The sequence below is a fragment of the Hypanus sabinus genome, chromosome 1 (genome assembly GCF_030144855.1).
Source record: "Hypanus sabinus isolate sHypSab1 chromosome 1, sHypSab1.hap1, whole genome shotgun sequence".
NCBI lineage: Eukaryota > Metazoa > Chordata > Chondrichthyes > Myliobatiformes > Dasyatidae > Hypanus > Hypanus sabinus.
In genome coordinates, this window is record NC_082706.1 from 179,048,991 (window position 1) to 179,069,771 (window position 20,781).

The 20,781-nt window shown below is 39.0% G+C and overlaps 1 protein-coding gene across 1 annotated transcript in view; it reads left to right on the forward strand.

Moving 5' to 3' along the window:
* The window catches only part of prex2 (phosphatidylinositol-3,4,5-trisphosphate-dependent Rac exchange factor 2), a 410,668-nt gene extending 399,585 nt beyond the window's left edge, over positions 1 to 11,083 (forward strand). Inside the window, exon 40 of the mRNA XM_059982440.1 lies at positions 8,335 to 11,083. Coding sequence (XP_059838423.1) covers positions 8,335 to 8,377 — 43 coding nt within the window. The 3' untranslated portion in view covers positions 8,378 to 11,083. The remainder of the gene's footprint in view (positions 1 to 8,334) is intronic.
* The last annotated feature ends 9,698 nt before the right edge of the window (positions 11,084 to 20,781 follow it).

The window sequence follows — 20,781 nt, forward strand, 5'->3', positions numbered from 1 at the left end:
TACCAGTGCTCAAGAAGAGCAGGGTGAGCTGCCTCAGTGACTAATGCCCAGTTACACTCACATCTGCTGTGATGAAGTGCTTTGAGATGGTCATGGCCAGAATCAACTCTTGTCCAAGCAAAGATTTGGACCCACTACAATTTGCCTCTTGCCACAATAGGTCTATGGCAGATGCAATCTCACTGGCCTTCCACTCATCCTTGGATCACCTGGACAATAGTAGTACCTACATAAGGCTGCTGTCTATTGATTGAGATGAGGAAAAACTTCTTCACACAGAGTGGTGAATCTGTGGAATTCTCTGCCACAGGAAACAGTTGAGGCCGGTTCATTGGCTATATTTAAGAGGAAGTTAGATATGGCCCTTGTGGCTAAAGGGATCGGGGTATGGAGAGAAAGCAGGTACAGGGTTTTGAGTCAGATGATCATACTGAATGGCGGTGCAAGCTCGAAGGGCCAAATGGCCTAATCCTGCACCTATTTTCTATGTTTCTATGATTGCAGCTTAGCTTCAACACAATCATACCCTTGGTACTAATCAATAAGCTCCAAAACCTGGGCCTCTGTACCTTCCTCTGAAAGTGGATCCTTGACTTCCTCATTGGGAGACCATGATCAATGATTGAAAATAACAGCTCCTCCTTGCTGACAATGAACACTGATACACCTCAAGGATGCATGTTTAGCCCGCTGCTCTGTGGTTTCTACACCCATGACTGTGTGGCCAGGCACAGCTTAAACTCCATCAATAAATTTGCTGATGACACAACGACTGTTGGCAGAATTTCAGATGGTGATGAGGAGGCATATAGGCATGAGATAGATCAGCTGGTTGAGTGGTGTTGCCACAATAACCTTGCACTCAACCTCAGTAAGACCAGGGTACTGATTGTGGACTTCAGTAATGGAAAGTCAAGGAACACACACCAGCACTCATCAAGAGATCAGCAGTGGAAAGGATGAGCAATTTCTACTTCCTGGATGTCAACATCTCTGAAGATCTATCCAGAGCCCAACATATTGATACAATTACAAAGAAGGCATGACAGCTGCTGTATTTCGTTAGGAACTTGAAGAGACTTGGTATCTCACCAAAGACCTTCAGAAATTTCTACAGATGTTTCTTGGAGAGTATTCTAACTGGTTGCATTGCCACCTGGTATGGAAGGACACTGCACAGGATTGGAAAAACCGGCAGAAAGTTGCAAACTCAGCAAGCTCCATCGTGGGCACTAGCCTCCTCAGCATCGAGGTCACCCTCAAAAGTCAATGACTCAAAAAGCTGTCATCCATCATTAAGGACCATATCACCCAGGGCATACTCTCTTCTCATTGCTACCGTCAAGGAGGAGGTACAGGAACCTAATAACACATGCTCAATGTTTCAGGAACATCCGCTTGCTCTCTGCCATTAGCTTTCTGAATGGACAATGAACCCATGTACGCCACCTATTTTGTTCTTCTGTTTTGCTTTCTTTCTGTACTACTTATTTAATTTAATTTTATTATGTATTTCCTATTGCAATTTATAGTTCATTTTATTACTTATTGCAATGCACCGTTGTCACAAACAACAAATTTTATAACATACAGTATGAGAGTGATATTAAGCCTGATTTCCCGACTCTGAGCACATCTGTAAGGAATGCTGTCGCAGGAAAGCAGCAACCACCATCTAGAATTCTCACCATCCAGGTCATGCTCTTTTCTCGAGGCTGGCATCAGGAAGGAGGTACAGGACCCTTAGCTCCCACTCTACCTGATTCAGGAACTGTTACTACCCCTCAATCATCAGGCTCCATCAGTGTATAACTTCACTCACCCTAGCACTGAGCTGAATTCCACAGACTATGGTTAACCTTTCAAGAACTCTACAACTCATGTTCTCAATACTATCTACCACTAACTTAACTTTTTTTTTGTTTGATCTTATATTTGCACAATTTGTTGTCTTTAGCACATTGGTTGTTTGCCTGTATTTGTTTATATGCAGATTTTCATTGACTCTTTTGTGTTTCTTTGTGAATACCTGCAAGACAATGAATCTCAGGGTAGTATATAGTAACATATATACTTTCATAATAAATTTACTTTGAACTTTGTGTTAGACCATATGATGGCAAACTATGATAAAAACTCACTGAGTGCTTCAGCATTTGTATAATAATGATCCCGTAGAGCTTTTAACTCTGTCTAACTGTGACTTCAACTCCTATGAATTCGTTCCAACTCTGATTCTGGAGACAATTTATCCCGTGATCAAACAAAATAATTTGCCCATCTGTAAAACTGATGTGATTAACTTCATATTTTTTTGAAACTACCCTTTCAAAACAATCACACCTGCAACAATTGGTTGATGCAAACCCCTTTCATTGTGATTGCCCAATCCATGACCAGTTTATTTCTTTTTGACACGTATCTTCATCCAATTAATTTAATTAGTCCTGTATCATTAATTTTCATGCAAAAATTGTTTTTATGGGGCAATGCTCCGAGCTCATCAACAACTAGAAAGGATTTTACTCTTTAGCATTTCTGCAGACATACATAGAGTCTCTGTAGAGAAAGCAGATAATACAAATTATGTCCTTGGGTTCATCTAGTTCATGAAAGAAAATAACTCTTTCTGCAAATTCTTCAATTTACTGTTGTTTATTTTAAAACTTGCTTTAAGAAATGTCTTGAGGTTTCTCATGGCATTCTTAAGCAGGTGTTTTTTGCATGATGGGATGAAATATCTTTCAATATTATTTGAATAGGTGAGAGAACATTTATCAAAAGTGAACTCGAGTAGAGGAAGGCTTAACACGCCATAGATCACGTTTGATTGCTGTGAACATTGTTGATTGCCATCTTGGATGTGTGTTGCTTGTACCACTGCAGTTTTTTCAGTTCTTCCCACTGTACCAACATACCATTTTATGGTACACAATGGCGGAAAAAGGGTCCTCATCTGAGAGTTCCATAAGGAATTTCTGTCAATAAATGTTTGCTTTCAATGTATGTTCCTACCAATGCATGGCGATGTAATTAATGTGATTTGGCTAAAATGGCAAAGAGCAGTCACAAATACTAAAGATCAGTCCAGAGCATTCATGTTATCAACCATTGTCCTGCAGAGTAGAAATCCACTGAGCAAGGTCAGAATTCCTCAAACATGATACCACTCACTAGAGAATACCATGGCATTGTAGCAACACATTCAGGGAATCAATCATTTATATGTTATGATCATACCTGCAAAGTAAGATGTGAGGATAACAAAAGAGTACATTACTGAATAAATCCAGTCAAGAGAAATGGGTATAAAACAAAATGAAAATAGTAAAATGCTAATATAAAACAGTTTGCTCTAAGCATGATGTAGTGTTTAACAGCTACATAAGAGGTAGTTAGGAACTTTGACAACAGTTTCCTGTCCCAATTAAGCAGCATAGTGTCCCAAATAAATGAAAGGAATCTTGGCTATTTCCTCAATTACTTTATGGTCTTTAAAAGTTGTTCCAAATAAGTGGCTATCCTAATTAACTGATGGTCCAGTTATCTGGAATCCGCTGCTTATGCATTAGAGGTACTACAGTAACCGTGGATGATTTTAACCAGCTTAGCTATATTACTAAGGAGTCAGAATTCCTGAAGTGAGTACTTGACAGCTTTTTGAACCAGCGCATCAAACAATGAACTGGAGAACAGGCTCTTTTAGATGGAATATTGTGTGATGAGAAAGGGTTAGTTATTAATGTCATGTGAGGTACGTCAGTCTGGTATAACAAATACTGAAGGGGAAATAGTTCAATGGTGAAAAGCAAAACAGGGTAAGAATAGCATCAGATCCAAAGAGAAGTTATTTAAGATCCCCAGACAAGTGTTTCTTTTTCAGTACTTCTACTTCCTTCACCCACTCGGGCAATGAATTCAAGATTCCAACCACCCTACTGGTGAAAAAAATCTTCCTTAAATATCCCCTCACCCTCAACTTATGCCTTCAAAGTTCGACACCTCTGCCAGGGGGAAAACTTTCTCAATTTCTGCCATCTCACCTTAGATCTCACTGGCTCTAACCCTTTGGTAAGTTTCAAATATGGGACTTTGTCAAAAGCCTTACTGAAGTCCATGTAAACTACAACAGCAAACTGCCCTCAATTCATTCAAATAATTCAATAAGCTTGGTGAGACAGATTATCCCCCTAACAAAAGCAAGCTTTCTTTGATTAATCCCTGCCTTTCCAGGTGTTCATTAATCCTGTTTCTCAATTGTTTTCTACTAACTTTGATTCACTGACCTATAAGTAGATGGCTTAACATGCTCTCTAAGTGGACTATCTCCCTTCTACCCTTTAGTCCAGATGAAGAGACTCACCTCCACAAATGCTGCCTGAGCAGTTGAGTTCCTCCAGCATTTGGTTTGTTAACCCTGATGCCAGTGTTGAATAACAGTACCACATTTGTTTTCTTCCAGTGATCTGGCACCTCACCTGTGACAGATGAAAACTTAAAAATCCATTGCAGGGCCCAGTATTCTCCTTCCTTGCCTTGCAGAGCAGCCTGGTGTAGACAGGCCCTGGGATTTTGCCCACTTTTAATTCCACTAAAACTCCATTTTCATGATAATATTCAAGTATTTCACTGCTACCCTCACAGAATTCCCCAAATAATATCCTTCTCCTTAAGGAAGACAAATGAGAAATATTAATTTTAGATCTTACCTACATTCTCTGACTCCATGCACAGATTGTATCTTGCATGACTAATGGGCCCTACTTTTTCCCTGACTTCTTCATCAGTCCTGAAGAAGGGTCTTGGTCCAAAACATTACCTGTTTATTCCTTTACATAGATGCTCCCTAACCTGCTGAGCTCCACTAGTGTTTGGATGTATTACTTCAGAAAGTTCTTCACTCAGAGTGTTGAGAGCTTATGGGATTTACTGGTGCAGAAGGGTTTTGTGTATTTTATAGACATGGAAGTTATCAAGGGATATAATTAATTAGTCATGATGCCATTTAGTAGAGAAAAGATGAAATAATGAAGGTAAACTATCCAATAATATATAAGAGGATACTAATTTTTTTTCAGATATAAAAAGGGTAAAAGAGGTTAGAGTGGATATTGGACTGCTGGGAAATGATGCTGAAGTGACAGTAATGAAGGATAAAGAAATGGCAGATGAACTTAATGAATATTTTGCATCAGTCTTCACTGAAAAAGACACTGGTAGTATGCCAGAAGTTCAAGAGTGTCAGGGGGCAGAAGTCAATGTAGCTGCTATTACTAAGCAGAAGAGCTTGTGAAGCTGAAAGTTCTGAAGGTAGATACTGTAAGTTACCTGGACAAGATGGAATATACCCTAGGGTTCTGAAAGACCTAGCTGAAGAGATTTTGGAGGCATTAGTAATGATCTTTAGAATCACTAGACTCTGGAATGGTTCAAATGTCATCTCACTCCTTAAGAAGGGAGGGGGATAAGAGCAGATGATATTACAGGAAAAATACCAGCATGGATAGGAGATTGGCTGACTGGCAGGAGGCAAAGAGTGGGAATAAAGGAGCCTCTTCTGATTGGCTGCCATTGATTTGTGGTGTTCTGCATGGGTTGGTACTACCACTTTTCACACCATATATTAATAATTTGGATGATGAAGTTGATGGCTTTGTCACCAAATTTGTGGACAATATGAAGATAGGTGGAGGGCAGGTACTGTTGAGGAAGCTGGAAGTCTGAAGAGGGACTTAGACAGATTGGGAGATTTGGCAAAGAAGTAGCAGATGGAACACAGTTTTTAGGAAGGTGAATGGTTATGCACTTTGGTTTGGCATTTTCTAAATGGGGAGAAAATTCAAAAGTCAAATATGTAAAGGGACTTTTGGAGTCCTTATGCAAGGTTCCCAGAAGGTTAACTTGCAGATAAAGTCAGTGTCAAGGAAGGCCATTGCAAAGGTAACATTCATTTTGAGAGGACTAGAATATAAGAACAAGGATGTGATGCTGAGGCTTTATAAAACATTGGTCAGACCACACTTCGAGTACCACTAACAGTTATAGACCCCTTATCTAAGAAAAGTTATGATGAAATTGGAAAGGGACCAGAGAATGTTCATGAGAATGATTCCAGGAATGATAGGGTTAATGTATGAGGAATGTTTGATGGTTCTGGACCAATACTCACTGGAGTTCAGTAGAATGAGGGAGATCTCATTAAAACCTATTGAATATTAAAAGACCTAAATAGGGGAGAGGATGTTTCCTATAGCGGGTGACCAGAATGCACAGCATTAAAAAGGGATCCATTTAGAACAGGGATGAGGAGGAATTTCTTTAGCCAGCAAGTGGTGAATCTTTGGAGTTTCTTTTTCATGGATGGCTGTAGACGTTAGTTCATTGACTATATTTAAAGTAGAAACTGAGTTGTTCTTGACAACTCGTCAAAGGTTATGGGGAGAAAAGAATAATAAATCAGCCATGATGGAATGACAGAACAGACTTGATGGACCAAATGGCCTTATTCTTTTCCTATGTTTTACGGCCTTTTGCTCCAATCATCCGTGGTTGCATTAAATAGAAGCGATGAGTCGAAGAGCTGAATGTGGCTCATTCCTGCTCCATCCCATGGTCCAGTGGTATCTGCTGAAAATGTCTGGCAGTGTGCATTCCATGAAGATGAAGGAGTCAGGAAGTGTGGAAATGACCATCAATAAAATCTTCGCCTGCTCCACAAACAGTTGAATCCATATCATGTTTTAACTTTATTCTTCTATTATTATTTGGGCTTTCCTTATTAATGGATTCATATGTACAGTACATTGCAATTGCAGGCATGACTTATTTTAAGAACATATGATGTATTTGATAAAAAAATGTAAAAATGCATTGTTAAATTAACATAACTAATTTGGGGAAAACAATGTAGCAGTGTAATTAACTGGGAAGTGCCCATGAAATGGCCTCATGTTCTTCCTTTGTGCATTTTCCCGTCTCCTCTGCTTATTGCACAAAATGACATTTCTCAACACACATATGGACATTCTTTGTCAGTCAGTAGTGAATTATTTTAGCATTGTTATGTTAATGATAAGTACAAAAGGAAAAACAGAAACCGTATAGAGAGGATTTGAAAACAAATGTATATCATTCTGGAATAATGCTTTAAAAGTGAACAAAAATGTACTGCAAATGCCTGATATCTGAAATTAAGGTAGGGAATGATGGTATTGTCCCACATATCATACACCATTTAAAGTGAAACAGGTTCATTTGTTTCAGGTTGATGAACTGAGGTTTACCACTTTCTATTTCTGTGGTTGCCTTGATCTGTCCAGATTTCAGTTTTTAGTTCCTTACCCCATGACAATAGTATATTAGGATTAATGGATCATTCTGGTTTTGGCAAGCTGCCAAAGCTAGTTGGCAAGTGAGGCCTCTCAGAAATCAAGAGCAAGACCCTTAAATATTTGCAATGTGTATTAATGAATTAGATGAAGGAGTTGAATATATTGCAGGCAGATGTGCTGATGATACAAAGATAGGCCGGAAAGCAAGTTCTGCGGGGCATGTAAAGCCTCAGTAAAGTGCCACAGACAGGTTCAGGATAAGGGTAGAAAATTGTAAGAGTAGAAAAGCAGAGTATCGTTCGAGAGGTGCGGCAGAATCCTGAAGTTCACCGATATTTGGATGTTCATGTGAACAGCATGAATCGCAAAACATTAGCAGACAGGTCCAGCAAGTGGCTCAGAAGGCAAGCAAGGGGTGCAATTTAAGAGCCTGAAGATTTTGAGGGGCAATCTTATTAAAACATAATAAAACCTCAAGGAGATTTGACGAGTAGATGTCAGTAGGAGGAGAATCACAAACAGGAGGACATAGTTACGAAACAAGAGAACAGGCACTTTAGTCTGGGGTGCATAGAAATTTCTTCTCTCTCTGTTTATCTCTGCCCCTATGGATGGTGGAGGCCAGGTTATTAGATGTCTTCAAGCTGGAGAAGATATATTGGAAAGATTTAGGAATTGACGCTTATGAAAAATGGCACAGAGGTCAGCATTAATCAGCTATGATCATATTGAATGAAAGGGCATGCTTGTTGGGCCTGGGGCCCCTACTCCTGTTCCTATATTCTAGTGTTCTTGATGTTTAGTTGAATGTGTTTTAGTAAAGTTTACAATGGAGTGTGCGCTAGAATAAAGTGAACTGTAATGTACAATACATATTATTGCAGGCCTTCCTGTGACACAGTGATGGTTCACCTTAATCCAGTGCTCTATAGTGAATGTTTTATAAACTTTATGATGCTTTCAGCCCATTCAATATGTAATGACTGTCATCTGTTTCTACTAGATTATACAAACTGTGTCAACCACCCTCTGATGGTGATGCTTGAAGACACCTGCTTCAAAACTTCAAGATATCTGGGCATTGCTTCTTCAACTACAATTCAGAGGGTTTGCACTGTAAATAGTAGAATACTCCTGGCTTTCAAACAAGATATTGCTGGGAAGTCCTGGTGAATTGTGCTGCATTTTCTAAGATAAACCTCAGCCATTCAAACTGGAATAAATGCTTTTCTTTGCCACATTGAACAGACGCAAATTAGGGTGGTTGTTTAGTACATTTCTTTTTCAAACCATGAAGCTAATTATTGCTTATTGTAAATTTATTAAGCATAAATAGGTTTCATTATCTATCAAATTAAGAAGCTCTAATCAGTTTGTAGTTTTTACAATCTTTTAACTTTACCTTTAAAGTATTAAGCAATAATTTGTTGATAAAGTTTTGTATATTTAAACAGGTTTGCTATTTAGGATTATATTATAACCAGCTCTTTTCAAGCATAAGAACATTAACAAATGCACAGCAGTCATTGTTGTCTGAAGCTCTTTACAGATAATAGAGAGTACTTGAAAAGACTGCAATATTGCAAGGGGATTCTGATGCTTTAGGTAGCACAGCCATAGTTTTTATCACCTCAAGGCTGAGATTATGTTATAGACTTAGTCTCAGACCCAACCGAATTTGTTTATTTTAATGTAGTGAAAGATCACTGCCCTGTTTTTTCTCTTGAGTGTAGAATCCTCTGTGGCATATTTGTGTTGTGAAGTAGAAAAGGAGGGGTCTTGAAGCAGCATCTGTTTTCCTTCATTTAGCAAGAAGGGAAGGTGATGCAGTTTCGCTTTTGCAGAAAATTAGCTATATTGCATACTGTATATTGTAAATGCATAACACTTGAACAAATATTCCATTCTTCAAGCAAACAGTATTTAAATGCACAAAATATAAACTTTTACTGCCTTTCTATTGGATAGAGACTGATGTAAAATACATTTGCATTTGTATAATTAGGAATAATATCAGGTGACATTCTCTCAGGACTAAGACTTTTACTTACTAATGCGCAAAAATAACTTCAAGGTCTTATTCTCGCTTGCGGGGTTTTTTAAATATAGCCTTATTCTCTTCTATTGGCCAATTTAAATGTAACAATTTATGCTTGCTTTTAAGTAGTTATACTTTACAGTGAAATGGACAATCATATTGAAAGTAGCGAGGCATAGTTCTAATCTTAAATAATAAATAGTTGTATCCAGATAACTGGTTACTTGAAAAACTATGACTTTCAAATATTTGAGTTTTACCATAGTGTTCATGGACAGATAATCAAACATTCCAAGTTTATGGAAGAGAATCATTTCACTTTGCTCATCATCTGGGTTAGTGATATGTTTCTACAGGGACTAGTTGCTTATGTCCCATTCAAGCAACACTGTAATGATCTGAATAGCCTCCTTCCACACTCTAAAAACAATCAACAATTCTATGACTCCCATTTGTTACCAATACCCTTTTTTTTCAAAGCAAATGTAAAACCACCTTTTTTGTTTCACGAGTCTTATCAAGTTAAAAATAGGTGTTCTCATATTGATTGCATACATCATATGGCAATAACTTTTCCCAATTACATTTACTTTGTGCTTTCTAACCAATAAAGATGCAATAGGGAAACAAAATTCATTGGATCTATTTATCCCTGTTTATTTTCTATATGTCCAAATCATGCAAAGTAATTGTTTCTAGATGGGGGTTTGAGGTTTTTGGGCCTACTTCCTGTTGAATTCCTGCCCATCAGAAAACTGGAAGGGCAATTCTTGTGATTCACACTAGCACAGGTGTTATTTCCCCACTGTATTTTGTCATTATCAATGATACACTTGCCAACAGAAACTGAATCAGAGGTTGCAGTGTACAACATTGGCTTTCAGCTTTCAATGAAACAAATATACTGTATCAGCAGTTACTGAATTGATGTGTCCCTGAAAGGTCATTGCTTTGTGTTTCATAAATCTCACCCACCCCAGTCATTTCAGTATATTAAAAATCTCATTATTGAAGCAGACCAAAGCATGGATGGCTTTAGGTCACAGATATCCAGATTTGTGCTCCCTGTTTCAACTTGAAGTCACACATGTCTGGTAGGGAGGGAGATCGGCCGGTCACTGGCTGTGGACAAAGGTAGGATTGTCATACAGTGCAATCTCAATCTACGGGCCCGAGCACTGTTTATCCCATCCTCTGCCTTTTCCCTCATGATATCCCTGTTGCTGTCAAAGAGAATACAATAGCACTGCCTTGCTGCCCATATGTTTGTATCTACTAAGCTGCTTAATTAATCACAATTTAATACTTCTGAAAGGTGGAAATCATAATTTTTAAAGCAACAGTGTGGTATATTTCCTTTTCTTTCAATGACATCTTCTGATACATTTGGTGCATCAAAAATGGGGGAAATCCTATTGCTAGAAAAAATGTATTTTATTTCCCTGAGGATGAAATTCACATTTCCAAGGGCTATCATTGCTCCTTAGAGCCAGGTACCTGATAAGCAGTTTCCAGAAACTGCTGCTACCTACAAATATATACAGTACATTAATAGGGGCACTTACTTAAGCATTCAATATTACATCAATGCCTAGCACATTAACTATGAACGTTAGAGTCAGAATGATAGAACAGAACCTGAAGTATCAATCCTGAGGAAATCTGCAGATGCTGGAAATTCAAACAACACACGCAAAATGCTGGTGGAACGCAGCAGGCCAGGCAGCATCTATAAGGAGAAGCACTGTCGATGTTTCGGGCCTGTCCTGATGAAGGGTCTCGGCCCGAAACGTCAACAGTGCTTCTCCTTATAGATGCTGCCTGGCCTGCTGTGTTCCACCAGCATTTTGTGTGTGTTGTCTGAAGTATCAATGTTGTATCCTGGGTTAGCACTTGCCCTAACCTAGTTTCCTGTAGGAGAAGTGACTGACCATTGCACAAGTTGCATCATGTTTAGGAACCAGTTGTTCGCTCTAAAGCTATTGTATAATAGAGCACTGTCTTTGATTTTTAGAATTTGTGAAATCATTTAATCTAATTTTAACTTTACATAGTTGGCAGGAAATAGATGCCACTGATTTAGGACCTGTTTTACGCACTATTTGATTTTGCCTTCTGGCAGCGGGCTGCAGTTGGTTTCCTGTCAGTTTCCCACTGGATGAGGTAGCAGTTAATTACTTCCATTACTTTACAGGAATATTTCTTTCTAAGTACTTTTAATGACATTGTTTATGAAGTTAAGTATGCCGAACTTACATACTTTAAAATGTGTGTTAAAGAAACTGATAAACTTGATCTTATATAAATATTCTGCTGATTAGTATCAATATATATGGTTCATATTTTAAGTATTTTAATCTTGCACTAACTTGTAGAAATAGGATTGGAAGATAGCATTGGGGAACAGACATTAGAAAAATACAGTCATATTAGTTCCTGGTGTAGAATTTGCCTGACACAAGACTTTACTATACATACATTCTGAATCAAATCTTAATCAAGATGGCAAAAGGTAAAAGAAGCAAATGATGTCACACCTTCATTATAAAATACAATTCACTACTAATGGAACCTAGGTCAGTCATATTCCATGTGGCTCAGAGACGAATCACAGAGTATACTTAATATAAACCAATATCATTTTGATAGATTTACCAGAAATGTTGAGATTGCAGTATCTAATATTTTCTCTATATTTTCTGTAGTGACGGTGCTGAGGGATTATTGCAATGAAAATAGGAAATCTAAATGTAGTGGGGAGGAAGTTTTTGTGAAGGTGTATTTTTGTGGACTTCAAATGAAATTTTCATGATCTTCAATAACAATGCAAAAATAATCAACTTTATATAGCAGAATTGTTTCTCTTTCATTATTATAAATTAAATTATAAGTAAGAATTTAGTTGTTCTCTGATAACTACATTATTCCCTTTGTTAAATGAAATATTCTTTAGAATGGAGGGTAAAATATAGAATCCAATTTCCTTTCATGTTCTTTAAATGCTTTAATATTACATAAAGTATGATGATTTCAAAAGATCCAAATTAGACTTTGAGATTTTGAACTATTTAACTTCCGTTGATGCAATGGTACATTATTTGAATAAAGCCATTGAGAAAGCTTATTTTGGAAATAATGAATGTTTCTGAGTGTATTGACTGTGACTGTTAAGACTGAGGGCTTTGAATTTCTGTAATGACATCACTAGCGATGTACTATGATGCATGTTAGTTCTATGTATGTTACATTTAGTCTTTTCCCTGTTAAAGTTATAAACTGATGTTTGTATGCCTTTAATAAGAATACCTTTCTCTGTAAATACATAATTACAGTATGCTGTGATATATTGTTAAATTATACTGACTATTTAATCATACTTATATATTAAACACTTAATGCAGGAATGGAACACAGTGTTTAAAGCAAAGCTGTTACATTTTCTTTACATTTGAAATATATTGCTGTAGAAATGCAATTAAATTCAACTGAATAAAAAATAAAAAGTGCAGGATGCTATAATCAAGTGAATCTTCTAAAAAATGTTTGAACTACAGTTGTAAAAAAATGACAGTTTTCATAGATGTCAACAACTGCTCCTGATACCTACTGCTTTCTTCTGCTTGCTTTTCTGGTTAATAGTAAAGTTCAGAAAGGTGCCTCAATCAATCATTGACTTAGATACAACTCTCAACGCATTCTCCCAATCTAAGACAGGTAATAAGATTATCCCAAGAAACCACCACAGGAGACTTCTTGGTTAGGCATCTAACTAATGAAAAAGACAGAAAAACAACCCAGAAACTTGCAGATTGGTTAACCAACAAAGAAACCGGTTCTTCAGCCCACCACATGCCTGCCAATCATCGAGCACCTTTCTATCCCAGTCCTGAAGAATTGTCTTGGCCCAAAATGTCAACTGTTTACTCTTTTCCATAGCTGCTGCCCAACGTGCTGAGGTCCTCCAGTATTTTATTGGTGTTGCTAAGAACCTCCAGCATCTGCAGACTTTCTCCTGCTGGTGCCTTTCTATACCAATCTCTCTTGCCTTGGTAATTTCTGAAAGGCAGAACAGCTCCTTTCCCAGAGTTTCACCAAAATACTGCACACACTATCAACTCACACAAGATACTGGAGGAACTGGTATTGGTGGCTCTGAATAACACAGATGAGAGATGGGAGAGTGAGGAACAAATTTGCTGCTGTAATTGTCCACCCAGAATACTCTCTCATTTTATGTTCAGTATGTAACACATAGGGAAGCTTGACTGTAACCAATAAGGGTCAAAATATATAACATATCCCTCCCACTTTATCTTGAAGGTTTCTAATCTTTCCTATACACAGACCAGTGAGAGGTTCAATCTGTCTGGAGGCCGCATGTTCCTGTGTGAGCACTGACAACCTGGGGATGACACCAAAGTTATTTTAACTCTTGGTGGTGTATGTATAGATCCTGACTTGGGTACTGTAAGCTCCTTCCATTGAGCCAGGTAAGGTTTCAGTTTTATTGTTGGATCTCCTTTCCATTTGTGAGTTACCATGTCTAGCACTTGAGGAGGAAGAGGATCAATACATGCCTGCTTCTGGACTTGCACCACAGATACTGGAGTTCTAGGTACTTCCGTGAAGTACAAGATCTCTTTTGGGGATGGCTTTGGAGCTGCAACAGCTAAGAGAATTCTGGGTGCTCCATCAGCATTCAAATGGTGCATTGACCAGCTGTACTTTATATTGTACTGACCTGCAGAGAGTAACAAAGCTCAGCATTGCATTTGACTAGCAGCCAGGGAAGGAGTGCTGGCATAAGACCAGAACACCATAAGACATAGGAGCAGAATTAGGCCATTCAGCCCATTGAGTCTGCTCCGCCATTCCGTCATGGCTGATCCCAAATCCCACTCAACTCCATACACCTGCCTTCTTGCCATATCTTTTGATGCCCTAACTGATCAGGAAGCTATCAACTTCTGACGTAAATATACCAACAGACTTGGCCTCCACCGCAGCATGTGGCAGAGCATTCCAAAGATTCATTATCCTCTGGCTAAGCAAAGTTCCTCCTTCCTTCTGTTCTAAAAGGTCACCCCTCTAGTTCTCCCCCACTATATGAAACATCCTCTCCACATCCACCCTAATCCTTTCAATATTTGCTAGGTTTCAATGAGATACCCCTGCATTCTTCTAAATTTTAGTGAGTACCAACCCAAAGCTGTCAAAGTCTCCTCATATGTTAACCCCTTCATTTCCAGAATCATCCTTGTGAACCTCCTCTGGACTTTCTCCAATGACAACACTTCCTTTCTGAGATATGGGGCCCAAATCTGTTGACAATACTCTTAAGTGCAGCCGGACTACTGTCTTATAAAGCCTCAGCAATATCTCCTTGCTTTTATGTTCTATTCCCCTTGAAATAAACGTCAACATTGCATTTGTCTTTTTTACCACAGACTCAAGCTGTAGATTATCTTTCCGGGAGTCTTGCACGAAGACTTCTAAGCCCCTCTGCATCTTTGATGTTTGAAACTTCCTCCATTTAGATATAGTCTGCACTATTGTTCCTTTTACCCAAATGCATTATCATATATTTTCCAACTCTATATTCCATCTGCCACTTTTTGCTCATTCTTCCAATTTGTATAAATCCTGCTGCAATCGCACTACTTACCCCTCCAATTAATCTTTGTATCATCTGCAAACTTTGCCAGAAAGCCATTAATTCCATTATCCAAACAATGTGAAAAGTAGCGGTCCCAATACTGACCCCTGAGGAACACCACTAGTCACTGGAAGCCAACCAGAAAAGACCCCTTTATTCCCCCTCGCTGCTTTGGAGGCAGTGCGGAGGAGGTTCACCAGGTTGATTCCGGGGATGAAGGAGTTAACCTATGAGGAGAGATTGAGTCACCCTGGACTATACTCTCTGGAGTTCAGAAGAATTAGAGGGGATCTTATAGAAACATACAAAATTTTGAAAGGGATAGATTTGATAGAAGTAGAAAAGTTGTTTCCATTGGTAGGTGAGACTAGGACTAGGGGACATTGCCTCAAGCTTCAGGGGAGAAGATTTAGGATGGAAATGAGGAGAAACTGTTTTTCCCAGAGAATGGTGAATCTGTGGAATTCTCTGCCCAGGGAAGCAGTTGAGGCTTCCTTACTAAATATATTTAAGAAACAGTTAAATAGGTTTTTACGTAGTAAGGGAATTAAGGGTTATGGGGAAAGGCAGGTAGATGGAGCTGAGTTTACAGACAGATCAGCCATGATCTTATTGAATGGCAGGGCAGGCTCGATGGGCCAGATGGCCTACTCCTGCTCCTATTTCATATATTCTTATTTTCACTGCCTTCTGCTTGTCAGCCATTCCTCTCTCCATACTGGTATCTTTCCTGTAATATCATAGGATTTTATCTTGTTAAGCAGCCTCATGTATGGCAACTTATCAAATATCTTCTGAAAATGCAAGTAACTGACATCCACTGCCTCTCCTTTATCCACCCTCAAAGGCTCTAACGAATTTGTCATGCAATACTTCCCTTTACAGAAACTATGCTGACGTTGTCTTAATTTATCATTAGTTTCCAAGTACCCCGAAACGTCATCCTTAATAACTTTCCCAACATCTCCCAACCACTGACAAACTGACTTTTAATTTCCTTTCTTTTGTTTCCCTCCCTTCTTATAGAGTGGAGTGACATGTGGACAAAAAAATTGACATCAAGTGATGATGATCTATCAGTCATGTAAATCTTTGACCAAGGAGGAATTGATGGAATTTCTTGACTCCAAAGATGATTGTGAGTGCTTCCCACAGCCTGGCTTTTAGCCTTGTCATAGAGCTATAGAAAAGTACAGTACAGAATCAGGCCCTTCATTTAAATCTCTACTCCCTTCAACCTGCACCGGCATCATAGTCCTCCATACCCCTACCATCCATGTACCTAACCAAACTTCTCTTAAATGTCGAAATTGAGTTCACATGCACTACTTCCACACTCTCACGACGCTCTGAGAGAAGGTTTCCCCACAGGTTCCCCTTAAACTTTTCACCTTTCACTCTTAAACCATGACCTTTAGTTGTTTAGTTCCCAATGTCAATGGGAAAAGCCAGCTTGCATTTACCCTATTTATACCCCTCATAATTTTGTACACCTCTATCAAATCTTCTCTCAAATTTCTATGTTCTGAGGTATTAAGTCCTAACCTATTTAATCTTTTCATATAACTCATGTCCTTCAGACTTGGTTTTTTTGTATGGTTTCAACTTTATTTACATTTAAGTAGATGACCAAAACGGCATACAATACTCCAAATTAGGCATCACCAATGTCTTATACAACTCAAATTAACATCCCACCTCTTATCCTCCTGTTCTCAATACTTGGATTTATGAAGGCCAATGTGCCAAAAGTTTATTTTTCAACTCTATCAACCTGTAACACCACTTTCAGTGAATTATGGGCCTGTATTCCCAGATTTCTTTGTTCTACTCAGTGCCCTACCATTCACTCTGTAAGACCTACCCTGCTTGGTCCTCCCAAAGTGCAACACCTCGCACTTGTCTGCATTAAATTCCATCTGCCATTTTCCAGCTTATTTTCCAGCTTTTCCAGATCCCACTATAAGCCAGGGTAGTCTTCCTTGCTGTCCACTACACCACAAACCTTGGTGTCATCTGCAAATTTGCTGATTGAGTTAACCACATTATCATCCAGATCATTGAAAAAGATGACAAACAACACTGGACCCAGCATTGATCCCTGTAGCTCTCCACTGGTCACAGGCCTACAGTAGGAGAGACAACCCTCAACTACCACTCTCTGGCTTCTCCCACAAAGCTAATGTCCAATCGAATTTACTACCTCTGCTTGGATGCCAAGCGATAGAACCGTCTTGACTAACCTCCCATGTGGGACCTTGTAAGATGTCCTACCAAATCCCATGTAGACACCATCCACTGTCTTGCCTTCATCAACATTCCTAGTAATGTGCTTGAAAACCTCTAAGATTGGTTCGACTCGAGCTACCACACAGTGCCACGCTGACTATCCCTAATTGCCCATGTCCCAGTGTGCTCCATCTTGTTCATGTTTCTTTTCGTTTTTCAAAAGACATTTTTCTTTATTGCAGTAGTTTTGGTTGACAGTGACTTTTTACTTTTACAGGTGGGTATAATATGTCCCTTCTTAGCACATCTTCTGCAATGTAAACCAATATACGGTATGAGCATTCTTTTGCTGAATGCCTAGTTTTGCCACAATGGTAACATTGAGAGACAGTTGGTGCCTTATTCTTAAAGTGAGGAGAAACTATATGAATTTGGGAAGATGTGCTTAATAGCTTCACTTCTCTAGCTACCATCTCCAGAGGTGAACTAATCTCAATTGCCTTCTGTAATGTTAGTCTGCCTTCTGTAAGCAACCATTTCTGAATTGCCTCACCATACAAACCACATACAAGTCTCTAACGTTATGTGTCATTCAGTGACTGTCCAGAATCACAGTGTTCAGACAACTGCTTCAGCACTGCCACAAACGATTTGCTTTCCTCTTGATTCCTTTCATGAAATCTAAATGTCCCAGCAATAGTCACAGGTTTAGATGAACAGTGATCCATTAAGACTTAAGCTATATCCCCATTAGGCTTATCATCAGACTTAGCAGATTGCACTGCGTAGCAAATTAAACGTTTTTTGCACCCATCTCAGTCAGAAAGGATGGAGCACGAATATAATCTGAAATTTGATTTGCCAGTGTTACGAACCCCGTAACTGGGTATCTTACGAGCAAAGATAGGAGTATCCGTTGAAGTCTGATGTTACTATCTTTAACAATATTTATTAGTAAAAATACACAAAAATAATATCAATGCAAATATACAGATAATATACGTCATCAATACTAAACCTAAAAGTGTGGGTATAATAATAATCAATAAGAAATAAGCACTATCGTTGTCTAGGGGATAATGAATTGTCCGATGGAAATATAATGTTCAGTTCAGTTCATGCAGGCTGCAGTAGTTGTTGATCGCTGTGTAGCAATTGTTGGAGAGAGAGAGAGAGTAACAGCTATTGACTTGCCGAATTGCCTTTTACGATCTTGGTCCGTCGATGCGTTGTTGTTGTGGCCATTCACGTATGACCCCTCTGTCCTTTAGCTATACCGTTCTTCCGTGGTGGACTCGTCACCCAGGCAAGGGTGGACACACACGCAAGCCCCCACCAGTCTCGTAGCATCTCTCGTCTCTCCTGGTGCGCCTGAGGGGTGTTCCCCAGACCTTACTTTTATCCCCACTCAGGTGTCAATCAGGTTGGGATGATGCAACCCATCAACTAGACCACTCTGGTTGCCCCCTGAGGGGTTTCAATGAATAGAACAGTACTCAATACACAATCCTTCTCCAAGAGACAATAGCAGTAATCAGTGGTTCCGTTCCACTTTTGTGTGTCTCTGCATTGTCTCTCTCTCTCATTTCCTTGGTATCAGACCCAAAATAGTAGCGATTTTGCGATTCTCAAAAGTGGGGGGCGACTTTGCACCCTTCTGCCCATCAGAGTTGCTCCTCATTTATAACACCCCCATCCTTCTAAGAATTTTCACCCAAAAGGGGAAAATTAACTAATACAGAGTCTTACAGACTTTCAGAATCTAACACAATACAAGAGTTTTCACTACAGAGTAATACAGTTATACATTCAATTTAGCATCTAAACAGTTAGCAATTACATTGTCACTTCCTTTAATATCTTAATATCTTGTACCTTAATAAATTCCTGTAGCATCAGACTCCAATTTAATAACCACCTATTTTTATTCCTTTTCTTCAGCAAAAACAAAACTAAAGGATTGTGATCTTAGCTTGAGTGTATATTACAAAATATGAACCAATACATGTGTGATTATTCTGTAGTACATTACAAAAGTTTATGCAAATACTAATCTTTAGTTTACTTTTAAACTTAACAGTCAATCTTCCATGGTGTTGTCTTTACTATTTACATGCTTTGTCGAAATCCCTCAAAACCAGATCCTGTTATTTACAGTGGCATTTTGTCAACCTTCGCCTCTTTTCCACTTAACTCTCACGTGGTTAGCTTGCTCACTAGTGTGGAATAGGCTTTCACATACTCCTTTCATAGGAATTATTTTAGCAACAATGTTTTCCAAACTTAGCCCATCTTCTGAACTTCCACACAATTCTTTATTTTTAAGCAAGTCATTAATTTTATCTTCAGGACCCTTCATTCTATTAATTTTCAGTTTCACATCTGCAAGTGATCCCTCTTTGTCCAAACAACATTTCAAATTCTGCCTCTCCACAGCACACCCTTGAATAACATTAGCGAGTGGGGTACCTTTACATTCCAAATCAAACTGTAATTGATTCACAGGCATCTTGTTAACAAGCCATTGTTCCTTCAGCCTGGTTACTGCTTCTGAAACCAATCCAAACTTTAAATTTTCTTTATTCAATTTAAGAACTACACTTTTCCCTTCTTCAATAATAATATCCACATCACCACCTTTTATCTCCGCACTAACTTTTAACACACATTCTAACACAAACAACTGGGAATTCTCACTTCCCACTAGTACCAAGGTTAACCCTTTCTTCACTGAACCAAGTCCATCTGACCCAAAAGGACTGCATTCCTTTTCAACTAAGTCAGATACCTCAGACTTTTCCTGAGTTTCATTACTAAGTTCAGTACCATGTGCATCCACATCTTGTACACACTCAGAAGGGACATCTGCCTCGTCCAGGCTTCCAAAACCCGTCCCCTTTTAAATTCTAAGTTCCCCTGATCCTCCCAGCTACTCTCTGGGCAACTCCCTTCCGGAGTAAACTCAACCCTGCGGGTTAAAACAACCTCATCTGCTAACCCAGCAGACTCCTTCAAGGTAATGGCATCCCTTTCATCTAGGATTGCCCTTATTTCATTATCGGGAACACATTTAAATTCTTTAACTTCATCAAACAGCCAGACAGATCATCCATGTCCAACCCTGGACCTTCTAACAGCCTTATCTGTTTCTCATTTTTACTCCGTGCCTCTATAAATTCCTTCCTGGCTAGGGGTGGGTCTACCTCCTCTCCTTTACTCTCTTTCACCTCCCTGTTCTCCGTTTTACCATCCCCTAACCCCTCTTGGTATAGGGTCGGTAAAAACATCTTGGCCAAATCAACACAGGACTCATTTAAACTGGTCTCTTTCTCAGCTGCCTTTCTTGACATGCTGCGAGTGATCGCGCATGCGGGATAGATCTTGGAACCTAGGGACAGGTCCTCAACACTTACAGGCTGGCTCGTCAGCTTCATTGCTGACCACATCTCACCACCTGCTAAATCATACCAAGAAGGATGTCCACGCCAGCTCTCGGGAATTCTGATCGCACCCCTATTTCAACTGGT